Source organism: Melospiza georgiana, chromosome 6 (genome assembly GCF_028018845.1).
Source record: "Melospiza georgiana isolate bMelGeo1 chromosome 6, bMelGeo1.pri, whole genome shotgun sequence".
Lineage (NCBI taxonomy): Eukaryota > Metazoa > Chordata > Aves > Passeriformes > Passerellidae > Melospiza > Melospiza georgiana.
The window spans coordinates 7,061,402-7,074,038 of NC_080435.1; the positions used below are offsets into that span (position 1 = coordinate 7,061,402).

The window sequence follows — 12,637 nt, forward strand, 5'->3', positions numbered from 1 at the left end:
TACATGACCCCCTGAAAACACTGACAGAAAGGTAGGGAGAGAAGAGGAATAAAAAGAAGCACATTCAATTTACCATATAAAAAGGATGTCAAGATATTTTATGCATTATGCAATGGCTCATCATTCCAGTTCAAAACTTCAGCACTTTAAAGAGATGATTGTTCTGTTTCCTAATGTGCCCCTTCCCCATCTTTGTTGCTATTAATTTTGTGGAGATTCTGGTACCACCATGCTGGGAGCACAGCTGGCTTTGATACAAAGATGAATATTGCAATACTACCTTCAAGTTATTCCACTCTTCATGGGGAAAAATGTTAGTTCATGTGGCCTTCAGCTCTCAGACTAACCTATTACCACTGCAAAGAACTTTGTGGTTGTGTGCTGAGCCCAACACTAAAAGCCTTTCCTAATGCATGTGCACAGAGTCAGTGTAAACAGCTACATCAGTGTTTAAAAAGGGGAAAAAATAAAGCTGCAATCAGTAAATGATATTTACAATGGGAGATCTATCCAGAAGAAACAAATGTCCAAATAATTTCAGACAATTTTGCTGCCCAAAGAGACCTCATGTGATGAATGAAGAAAGAGGCAATATGAAATGAAATATTAAAGCTGTCACTGACTTTGTAATCTGGGTTCCAGAGACAGAATGCATTTATAAGACTCCCTGTAAGAGACCAGGGGGAGAAAAAGCACATGCCAGTAGTTCTGGTCTCCAAGTCCCTTTGTCAGTTTGAAGACTTCCATAACGTATTGACTGTAAAAGAGCCATGATCCACACACAGCTGATGGACCTGGGCTGTATACTTTTTATTAAAACTACATGCATGGGAAAAAAAAAGGACTCAAAACACAACAAAAGCAAAACTGTGGTGAACAATGAGGCATATCACTGTCCTGCAAAACCACAAGCCAGCCTGCCTCTAGAAAAGAAGAGGAAACAGATTATTGCACTCAACTCGCCCAGTTCTGGCCAGGTGCCTACCTATCTTGTAAGCCAGAGTTACCTCTGTTTTCAAAATGTCTGTTCTGAAGAAGCCACCCAGCCCTAACAATGCCACTGCAGTTATTCCAAATCAAGTGCAGCATCTCAGGCTTTAACACCAGCAACATACTAAAAATTTCAAGAGAACTGTTTATTGCATTTAATAAATGTTAGTATTTTAAGTTTCATTTAATAAATATTAGCAATAATTCAGCATTCCCACTATTGCACACGTGGGTGGGTTCTCCAAGAGCAATCAGATCATCAGACAGGCATGAAAAGAGTGTATGCAGCACTACAGCCCAAATGCTTTATCCTTGCTGACAGTGATCCTAATGAAGGCTGCAGTCACAAGACAGGCTATTTCCTCTGAGGATTTTCTACAAGTCAGTTCCCCTTGTATTTTACACAGCTTAATTTTGAAGCAAACTGCCTTACCAAGACCCCTTGTGCACTTCAGAAGTTCAAAAGAGCAAAAAGTGCCCACTGAAAACAGCCAAATATCATCTTGCCAAAGACTATGAACTACATAGCCCCTCCTTTTGCAGGCACTTCATTGATAAAACAATAAAATCTGCTTCTGACACCCAGACAGCAGATCTCCAAGAACAAACCAGATGCCTAGAACATAATTTGGAATATAAAGAAGCAATCACACAGCTCCAGGGACTTTCTAGTTCCCTTCCTTGTTTGCAATCTGTGTTTCCCTCCCTTCTGCAACATGGAGATTTTGAGGCCATCACTTTCCTAAACTGCATGAAACTGTATCATGTAAGAAGTCCTACACCAGACAGAAGACCTGACTTATACCTGCAGTTTTATTAAAAATACTGATTCAATCCATATCAAATGTCATGCCATCCCCACTAACCCTTTTAGTGTCTCTGCCTGAAAAACTGAGCAAAACTTAAAAAATGTTTAAATGTAAAACCAAAACTAAAAAGCTGATTTGCCCTCTTTGCATTGCATCAACTCAGCTTAACAAACAACTCAAGGAGTCCTAGTTTGGTAAATCCCAGTTTGCCAGTAGCAACAGCATGTGAACAATGCTGTAACAACAACAAAATCAGTAAAAAATAGGTGACATGACTCATATCCCAAATAGTAGCATGGGTCAAAACATAAGTATTAGAAGAACAGGACTATGTTCATTCTTAAAAGACAGGGCCATAAGAATTTCTGGCAATATATCTAATTAGCTACATATGTCTAAATTTACTTCAAACAACATTTGATTTGTCTTCCCTTAACTCCATTGTGGTAGTTCCAGATGAACCTTGAGACTGTTTATAGACGTATTAACTCTTCTTGGGTTAAAAACAAACAAACAAAAACCAAAATAAACAGAAAACCCAACCCCAAACACCAGAAAACATTTTGCATACAGCAAACTTCAAGATATCTTGTAGTAATATCTAAATGAACAAAAATTTAAAATAAAGTTACATTGGACTAGAATCTTTAAACAAGATTAACCCACAAACAAAAGCAGTCTATGGATGAGTAACAACAACTATCTTAAGCATGATTAATCAAAACAAAAAAAGACCCTAAACTCTAACCCATTATTTTGTTCTGTTTCTACTTGTGTGCTTGATTATGCTTTAAAAAACAAAAAAGCTGCTGAATTTAAGAATTTAATTAGAACAAGAGTCAGTCTTCAACTAAGTGCCCCTAAACATGGAGAATAAAATACAGTTAGGAGAAGTGAAAGAAGTGATGCAACTATCCAAGAGAACCCAAAACTCTTGGAAAACCATGAAGGCACTTCCATTATATGGTCCCAGTTTTACTCTTCCAAGCTTTTAAATACTCCCCAAAGTATTATAGTGTAAGCTGAAGTTCTTCCTTGATTAAAGCCAGAGAGAGATGGAAAGTAATTCAAAAGCACATTTTCTGTAGATGCAGTAGACACACTGCTCTAAATTGCACTCACTGCAATAAGTGTTGACACATAAAACAGGATTCCTAAAGAAAAATAACTTGTCTTAGTGCTTCGTGATTGAAAAATTCAATGCTGTGTTTTAAACTGCAACTGCAAACAGCTCAGGAAATTCAATTACATTACAAAGATGTCAACAGTACTTTGTCATTTCAAGATCCTGTATGACTGCAACAAGTAACTAATTGCCATTAGAATCTTAGTTTGTTTTTCCAGTCTGGATTAAACGAGCTAAATACACATGAAAGAACTTTTCAGACAAAAGACGTACATTAAAATTCTGGCTATGTACAGCAAAATGATGAAGACATGGAAGAGAAACTTGCAGATCTCAGCTCCTAAAGGTCAGAAAATGAACAGTAAATATAAAAAGGGAAGTAATAATAACAAAAAATGTAAGTGATCACCCACGTCTGGAGTCTGACAGTTTCATTTACCAAAGAGAATATGGAGCACTTTCATAACTATTATTACAACTTCCACATAAACTTAATGAATTCTTGAGAAGAGAGATATTAGTTTCAATCCAGAAGATAGGAAGACAATAAATATGATTTCACAAAGCTGTAAGGTAAGTCAAGCAGCAGAACTGAGATCTGGAAGATTAAGAGTTGGTTTCCACAATTCCATACTCAAACCATAGCATCTTTTGTTAAGTACTATACACAGCAGGAAATGAGGGACAGAGAGAAGAAAAAGCCAGAGCAATAGAGAGACAGAGCAATACAGAATTCAGATTAACCCCCTAAAAAACTATTCTCATTTAGATAGGAAGGCAAAGGAATTCTCAATTCAAAATGCCACGATTTACATTAATAGTCACATCAAGGTTCTTCAGGCTCAAGGGCCACAGCCAGGTGCCCCCAAGTGACATCACACATTCCACAGTAATGTGGGACTGCCAACACTGCAGAGCAGCACAAGCAGCATCACATACCCCCAAGGTAAAGACAAAGTGTTTTATGCATTCAAGGCTGCACTTAATGCACATGCATCTCATCCAAGTAATAAAGAGCAACTGGAAGCAAGAACATGTTTTAGAAAATACAGGTAATATAATTTTTTGCTCACATGGAGATACAGTAACAAGACAAAAAGCAAAAATTATCCACACAGAAGCTGAAGTCTTCACACAAAGATGTATCAGAGTTACAGAAGAGGTGGGAGACAATGAAGATTTAGACTCTGAACAAAGAAACACAGCCAATTCTTGGCACTCTTGCCCTTCTTGGCCTCAGACTGGGTCTGTGGGAGAATTATAAAGGGAGGGGGAAAATTGTCCAAAACATGAGTCAGAGACTCCTCTCAGCAATCCTGCACTGCCCAAGGTGAAGAATTAGTACCACATACCAGGAAGAAGGAAGCAGGAATCACTCTGCAAGGACAACCCAAAACCCCTCACTGGGAGCATGGGGAGTGGAGCTGGGTGAGCACATGGATTGAGATGATGCTCTCCACACTCCAGCCTCACACCTCATCATCCCGTTCAACAAACAGTTTACAAAAACTGGAGACAACAAACAGCTACCAGACAACAATCCCAGTCAGAATTCCTAACAACTAAGTCCTGAGATGCAGACAAGTACTGCTTCCTCTGGGACAGGAAAGCAGATCTCCTCTTGTTTCAAGCAACCCAATCAATGTGTCTTTCATTAGGCAACTCCCATATCCTGCAATAACTTTCCAGTAAGATATTTCTAATATTAATCCTCTTCCACTGCATATCACATCGTCATTCACTTTTGCAAAACAAAATTCTTCTGTCCTTACCTTACTAATATTTTGTTTCTATTACCCTCCTTGCTAGGATAGCACAGGGCTACTCACACAAAACACACAAGGTAGCTATTATCATGCACTATGCCCTGTATCAGGCTCCCAGAAACCCAAGAGGGGAAAAAAAGTGCTGTTTGCATTAAATAAATAAATATTTATAAATATTTTTATATATATATATATATATATATATATATATATATATATATATATAAATATAAAGAAATAAGTAAATATTCACACCAGCAACAACTCTGCAAGACCCATGAGTTCTGTCAGTTTGCTAATCACGGCATAAAAGATTAGTACTAGAGTTTATTTCCAGAAGTTTCTTTAAAAAATCATTATTCTAATGCCAAACTTCTGGCAGAGGGATAGCATCAGACTGGATCACTCTGTGCCTTCTTTAGAACTGGTTGTTACAGCTGCATACAAGTTAGAAGTGCTGCTCGGAAAATGGGAAAGTAGGAAACAACCAAACAAGAATCCAGAGGGTCAGTTATGACTCAGAAAAGGGCAAAAGAAAGAAAACTGAGAAGAAGCTGTCAGCAAAGTAAACATTCATCAGAAACTCCCAGCAAGTCAATCTGAAAAAGCATGTCCAGACATTTGGATCCAAATACATTCTTCATTCCAAGCATCAGGAAAAATATAAATGCTAGTGGACAGCCCTACTCATTAAGAGCCACACTGCCACAAAAAAACCCCATACTTATTTGTGACCATCAAAATAGAAATGGACCAATTTTTTAAAACAAAATTACCCAGAGAAGCACCAGTTGTGGACTCCAGAACCAGCACATAAGCTACACTGAAGATTTATGAATGTTAGGAAAGGCATTACAACAGTCCTTCAGAACACAAGCAAGGGTTTTTAATTTAGCAGAGAATTTCAGGTCCTGTTGCCTGCATCACCCATAAAGCATTCAAATCTGCATGGATTTAACCTCATACTACATTCTGAAAACCGACCCAACAACAAACTTAAGGGACCAGTAATGGACTGGCAATAAGTGCACATTACCAGCGGGTCATTCTTAGGTCCCTTTTTAACATTCCCATCAGCAATTTGAAAGAGGATGGGAGTGGCAAAGGCAAAAGAAGCCAGATGACATTTGCAGAGGACACCGAGCTGGGTGGAGCAGTAAACAAGGACAAATATAGAAAAACATACTGGGTTTTTAAATAAAGACCAAAGAGCACTTCATACAGAGGAGAAAACAGAGCAGCACTGAGCACTGACCATATTTACAGACTTCACATTCATACAACCTATCCTCATGAAGACAGGCTTGCATCTAGATAACAATTCTTGAACCTGTCTATCACCACAGAACAATACTCAAAAGTGTGTAGTGAGAAAAGCCACTCATAACCACCTACAGGATCTCTTTTAGATTAAATCCTATTTAGTACAGGAAAAAATGCTTTCCAAAGGCAGTTGAACGCATGGTATTGAGAGGATCACAAGTAATCAAAAAAAAAACACTACAAGAACACTACAGAAATTTGTGTGTTGTCAGGAAAAATATGGGAGATGACAACAAAAACGTTCCCATAGCCGGTGAATTAGCTGAGTTCCTTTCCTCACAAGACAAGACGTAACCAGAGGCACACCTGAATGCATTTTATGCCAAACACTACTTTCACAAGCAAGTGTTCTGCAACACACCATGAAAAACAGGAGAGATAGAGCAGACAACGCTTGCCGCACATTTTATTTGGGTAAGGTTGGAAAACACCAACAACGATAAAAAACATCTCCAAGCAACAGCCCCAGAACGCAACTGGACCGAGCCCGACCACGGGCCCGGCCGGTGCCGCGGGGACAGCGAGCGGGGCACGGCCGGCGAAGCACCAGGCACCCGAGCTGGGACAGAAAACCCGGCCGAGGCGCGCTCAGGAGGGCGGCAGCGGGGCACGGGCCGCTCGCCGGGACCGGGACGCTCTCCCGGGGCTCCCGTCCCCGCCGGCCGGCGGGAGGCAGCGCCGCGGGTTTCGCCCTCCCGCCGCGGCGCCCGGCCCGGAGCAGCGCGCCGGCCTCCCCGCTCCCCCCAGCGTAAGGCCGCGAGCCCGGAACTTCCGTACAGAGGCCCCGGCAGCGACTCCCGCCTCCCTCCCGACCGCGTTCCACCGGCCGCGGCCTCACACGGATCGGTACCGCCGCCTTCCGGGGCGCCGCCGCGGGCCGGCCGCGCCCGCCCGGGAGCGGCGGCGCGGCCTCGGCGCGGGGCCGGCGGCGCGCGTAGGCCCGGAGCGTACCTGCAGCGGCGGGGCCGGAGCGGGGCCGGGCCGGCCGGGCGGAGCGGCCCCACGGTCGGTCGTCGCCGCCGCCGCGCCGAGCTCCGGCCAGGCGGGCCAGCCGAGCGCCGAGCGGGGCCCAACGGCGGCGGCGCCGAGCGCGGGAGCAAGGCCCGAGCAGCCGAGGCTAGAACGCCGCCAGGCAGCGCCAGCCGAGCGACGAGGTCTTCCACCGCCGCCCGGGGGCGACGGAGGGCAGGCGAGAGCAGTCGAGCCCCGAGAACTGCGGGGCAGCGCCCCAGCCCAGAATTAAAATCTGCATAATTTAGCTTAGAGAGGTGTGGGATACTGGAAAAATACTCTTAACAGACGAACGTAAACTAGCACGTACAACAGTCAGACTCTATAAAACAGATTGGAAGTTACTATCCTAGATTTCCAAGATAAGGGTGGTCCAAACTTAAGAGGAGAAATGGGTGATCATGTCTTCACAAACGCCCGGGACTGCAGGAACCGGCCCGGTGCCGGAGCAGTGGCCCTGGAGGTCTCCAGGGTGTCGCAGAACCCAAACAGTTCGAGCTCCTGAACTTCAGGGGAGGATGTAGCAGGCGGATGGGAAGGCTGTACCTTCCCAATACCTCAGGCAATGGGGAAAGAAAGAGGGCAGCGTGCAGTCGGTAATTTAGGATAAAAGGAGGCTGCGTCCTCCAAAACCCTGAGAGACCCCGCGGGGGCGTGGCCCAGTGAGCTCTCTCCTTTTATTCAAATAAAAGAAATAAAGTTGCTGGACTCCTCTATCGCCTTTGTGGAAACTGGCTTTTCACAGCGTGATTTTCTGTATAAATCAAATCACAAATCTCAAGGCAGTTTGCAGAAAATAATTTTTTTTCACATTTTTTTCAGCCTGGAGAAGAGAAGGCTTCTGGATGACCTAAGTGCTGCCTTCCGGTACTAGAAGGGAACTTAGAGGAAAGATGGGGAAGACCAGATTTACACGAGTGTGTAGTGACAGGACAAAGGGGAAGGGCTTTAAATTGACAGAAAGTAGGTTTAGATTAGATAGTAGAGAAAATTCTTTACTGTGAGGGTGGTGAGGCACAGGAATACTTGTCAGGTTGTCCAGGGAAGCTATGAATTCTCCATTCCTCAAGTGTTCAAGGACAGGTTGGATGGAGGGAGCTCTGAGCAACTTGGCCCCATGAGGGAAAATAAAAAAGTCCTTTCTGAGGGAAAAGAAAAAGTCTAGGTGAATGGTTTTGAAGGAAGCTGCTTAGGAGTATGTGGTGGAAACTGCTCCCTACATTTCCTGAGTGAAGAGAAGGGTACTGACATCTGACTCAGGTAAGAATAGTGCTCAGTGGATTGGCTTTGTCTAGTGTGGTCTGATGCAGTTCTTGCCCAAACTGACAAGCAGTGAGATCAGTTTTGAGATTAAACTCTACCACACGTGACAGTGGCTGAAAGAAGACAAAACTGAGCAGCAAATGTGTTCCAGGAAGTGCCTGCACTCTGAGTCTGCTCTGGCCTCAGCACACACTGGGAAGAGCTATTCATAGCGTAAATTGAGAAACTCCAGCTTATCATTAAGTGACAATGTTTGTACCTACACATGTCCAAGTCTCACTTGACCTTACCACCACCCACACAGCTCATTCAGTGTCTGCTGGTGTTTTGGTCTAGTGAACAGTATTTTTAGCACAGACCGTCAGATGCGGTTATGAGCCATCAGGCACCATATATGGCAGCAACTCTCACCTTAAAAATGCTTTTTTTAGAAAACAATGCTTGTCTGCTTTTCCCTAGGTAAAAGGAGCAGGAGTTTTGCTGCAGTGAGCAACAGTAGCTCTTGTATAACACCTTGCATAAAGAAAACTGAATTACATCTGAGATCCTTGTACATAACATTTTACAGCCCTCACTGAGGCTTCTGAAAACATCTTGTGTACACATCATCAAGCATGCCTGGTTTTCTGTGAGACACTAAGTGCTTACTGCCCCTGCAAACCTGGCAGAGTGTATCTAGCCCTGCATCTCCACTCTGCACTGCGAGCCTGTCCCGTACTCTTGTATTCATCAAATGTGGGGCATGATCCAGACTCGCCTCCTCTAAAAGGACACATCCACAATGCCAGGCAGTATCACTGCTACTTTAAGTAGTTACAGTTTTTTAGTTTTCTGCATTCCCTACCACTTTTGTTACATTTACTGCCCAGTAACCAATAAAATCTAAGAAACAAAATTTTCTTAGACTGCTGTCATGAGATCCTTGGAAACACGTGTGCCTTTTAGAAAGAGAACATTTCCAGGAAAGTGCCCAGCCTTGTGCCAGCAACAACTGTGTGCATCAGTCATCTTGTTCCACTGAAGAAGTAGATTGCCAGCAGTGCTAGAGCAGCCTTTCCACACTTCTGCTTTGATCTAAGAGGGGAACTTTTGCAATCAGCTCAATCTCTGTGACCCAGTCAGTCCTTGGTGTTTCTTTTACAGCAGCCACCAAGACAACCAGTTTCCTGCTGCAGGAGCAAACCAGCCTCACCTCCACTAGACCATTTCCTGATGTCTGTCAAGTACCCAACAGAGTCACCACAGCTTAACATCTTCTCCAGCCTGTTTGGGAAAGAAAGAATGTTCAATCCCTCTAGATATGTACAAGCACTAGTGTGTGCCCAGAAAAATGCCAGACCCCTCCCAGAACACAGCTGCCAGCTTTCAGAGAAATCACTGCAGTATGTGAGATGTGCAAAATGGCAAAATGGTGTTGAGCAAGAATTTATACCTGCAAACAAAAATACAAATGTTTGCTTTGCTGCTCATGAATTCATAGTGGAAAGGAGCTCATGTGGAAATTTAATTTGTGCAAAATACTGTTTAAAAAAATCAATCATAAGTGTTTTGAGTTACACAGTGGAATAGAATTGTTGCTTTGGAAAACAGTGCAAGGTTTACAAATTTTCCATCACTATAAAAGACAATTTCCATAATTTTCCCACTGTTGTCACATTAGTCGTTGTTCTCAAGTGAATGGGGTGCCTGTAAGCATCATGACAGCAAAAATGTCCCAATTCAACTGAATCTCTGGAGAGATTGAGAGCAGTTCGGAAATTTGCCTGAAATGAAGAGACTATATTTCTTCTCATCTCACATCTGCTTAAGTCTTTACAGGCTTAAAGAAGAGGAAAGAGCATATTTGCTCCAGATAACTTCCCAGATGAACTGTTAAAAGCCTCCTCTCTGTCACAACATTAGCTAAAATGAGTAAGTAAAAGCTCCTGACGAACACGACAGGCTTCCGAGTCCACTGATTCCATTTGCTCGTATTCTTCCTCCGACTGCTCCATGTGTCCTGTGGCTGGTGCAGACCACACGTCCAGCCCATGCTGCAGGGAGATGTTATGAAGCACGCAGCAGGCCAGAATGATGTGGCTGGACTTCTCTGGAGAATACTGCAGGGTGCCTTTGGAGCCGTCGAGGCAGCGGAACCGTGAGCGGATGGTTCTGAAGGTGCGCTCGATGACGTTGTGAGTGGCAGAATGGGCCATGTTGTAGCGGTACTCCGCGGGCGTCTCGGGAATGTGCAGAGGGGTCATCAGCCACGTCCGGAGCAGGAAGGAGCTGTCACCTGTGAGCCGTGCAAAGGAGAGGGACAGGTTACACACCTACAGTTGGCCACACATTTCAGCCTGGCTTACTGGTACAGCAGATACAGAGTAAGTTCTTCCTCTGGCGAAAAAAGAAGGCACGGAAGAGGTAACTCTGGTTTACAAACGTGACAAAGTAAAGGCATTCAGTTTTACAGAAGATTTTTCCACAGAAGGGTTTTAAGAGAATTAATCTACTGCATAAAACAGGGGGAAACAGTTGGACTAGGGCAGTACCTAGAATTAAAAATTGCATAATTCAGCATGGAAAGGTGTAGAATACTGAAAGAAAGCTATTAACACAATGAATGAGGATTAATACATACAATAATCAGACTGTAAAACAGATAGAAGCTAATGTTCTAAGCTTAGAACACTTAAACACAGAATAGAAGTTAATGTTCTAAGCTTCCAAGATAAGGGTAGTCCAAACTGAGTCATAAATCTCAAAGCAATTTGCAGGAAAGCAATTGAAAGTAAACATATCTCTCGTGCCCAGAGTAAGGAGACAATATATAATTGACTTTCTACTGAAAACAAGGATGAAAAGCTGACTTACCAAGTAGCCAGCCATCTTTATGTAGCTCAGTTTCAAACTGGCTTGTGAGGGCTGCCTGCTCTAACACCGTGCAGTCAGGCAGGCTGCCTGGCCAGTGCGTTTCAGCACTAAGGAGGACTCCTCTGGAATCACACACCATGAGGCAGTTCAGGGAATGGAGACCCTTTCGGTTCACATAGGACAGGTCCTCAGCATTTGGCGCTTTGATTGCCACGTGGGTGCAGTCAACCACCCCCAGCACTCCCGGCATTCCTGCCAGCGCATAAAAGTCATCCTTCAGGGTCTGTACAGTAGCTTCATCTTTAGGAAAGTGAATGAACTGTGAGGCTCTTTCCACCAGTGCCTCGGTTACATTGGCAACACAGCGGCTCATCGAGGCTTGGCTAATGCCCATAGCATCCCCCATGCGAGTCTGGAAGGAGCCAGAGGTATAGAAACCCAATGCAGCAAGGATTTGCGTCTCTGGACTGATGGCCCTGGATCGCTGTGTAGGGCGTGAGAGAGTGGCTCCCAGGAGATCCACCAAGTAGCAAATGAACTGTCGGGGAAAGCCGTACGTGGATACTAGATACTCATCCGTGACATCCTCCAGCTTGAAGCGATCCAAAGTCCTGTGTCCGCGGCCATAGAGCAAGAGGTCGCAGTCAAGAACCGCGATAGGTACGGCCATGGCTGAAAGCCAGGGGCGTCCCCTGGGGCTCCCCTCTAACAGGGCTTTCCCACAGGCTTCACCTGCATAAAGCAAAAGAGGATACTCAGAACAGTTCTTACTGCTCAGCTTATCAGACTCCGTTACCATTTTCCTTTCAGTCATCATCCAGCAAACCTTTTAACTTTTTTTTTCTGCTTTTAAATACAAGGGCAGACAGGTGGACTCACCGCGGAGCCGACACCTCTGCGGGGCGCTGACAGGAATTTACCTCCCGCGGCGGAGAGGGAGCTGGAGCCGTCCCCAGTCACCCTCTCCGGGGCACGGCAGACACGAGCCGCGGGCAGCCTGGCGGGCGGTCTCGCAGCCCCGGCGGGCGCTGCCCTTGCCGGGCGCCCCAGACCCCACGGGCCGCGCGACCTCCGCCGGAGCCGTCCCAGCCCTTACCGGCCGCTCCCAGGCGGTCCCCGCCGGTCCGGCCCCACATTCGCCGCGACAGATTCGCCACAGGCAAGGGGCTATCGGCGGGAGGGGCATCGGGCGCTGCCCCGCTTTTCTAGGCCTGGCGACATCTTGCCTCCCCGGACTGTGGGCTCAGCGCGCCGCGGGCGGGCGGGGAGCGGCGGCCGGCTGCGTGCCGAAAGTGCCGCTGCGGACACTCAGGCACCTCCCTTCTTCCCTCCCTTCCTCCTTCCTTCCTTCCCCCCCCCCGCTCGCAGCGGATGAAAACAAACAGCGGCGATGGCGACGGTGATGACGGCGGCGCGGCGCAGCCCGCGGCTCTGAGGGCAGCGGCAGCCCCGGCCCGGCCCCCGCCGCCGGCCGCGCATCCCCGCCGGCGCTGACA

The 12,637-nt window shown here is 45.5% G+C and overlaps 2 protein-coding genes across 3 annotated transcripts in view; both read right to left on the bottom strand.

Moving 5' to 3' along the window:
* Window positions 1-7,030, bottom strand: part of AMBRA1 (autophagy and beclin 1 regulator 1) — a 126,062-nt gene extending 119,032 nt beyond the window's left edge. The window contains exon 1 of the mRNA XM_058026874.1: window positions 6,966-7,030. The gene's annotated coding sequence lies outside the window, so the exon portion shown is untranslated. The remainder of the gene's footprint in view (window positions 1-6,965) is intronic.
* A 2,804-nt stretch (window positions 7,031-9,834) lies between these two features.
* HARBI1 (harbinger transposase derived 1) lies at window positions 9,835-12,086 on the bottom strand. Of its 2 annotated transcripts, XM_058026507.1 has the most exons (3): window positions 12,021-12,086; window positions 11,142-11,873; window positions 9,835-10,563 (listed from the first exon to the last, which is right to left on the bottom strand). In XM_058026507.1, the coding sequence occupies exons 2-3, from the start codon at window positions 11,809-11,811 to the stop codon at window positions 10,187-10,189; spliced, it is 1,047 nt and encodes a 348-aa protein (XP_057882490.1). In that variant the 5' UTR covers window positions 11,812-11,873; window positions 12,021-12,086; the 3' UTR covers window positions 9,835-10,186. The 2 variants fall into 2 exon arrangements, with proteins under 2 accessions (XP_057882490.1, XP_057882489.1); XM_058026506.1 differs by lacking the exon at window positions 12,021-12,086 and having other exon boundaries at window positions 11,142-11,987.
* Window positions 12,087-12,637: the final 551 nt, after the last annotated feature.

Bases quoted from the DNA above. Each gene is read 5' to 3' on its own strand.
- HARBI1 (XM_058026506.1), bottom strand. From the start codon at position 11,958: ATGATGACTGAAAGGAAAATGGTAACGGAGTCTGATAAGCTGAGCAGT. The intron at 10,564-11,141 runs GTAAGTCAGCTT...CACGGCTCACAG, and splicing joins TAAAGATGGCTGGCTACTTG to GTGACAGCTCCTTCCTGCTC.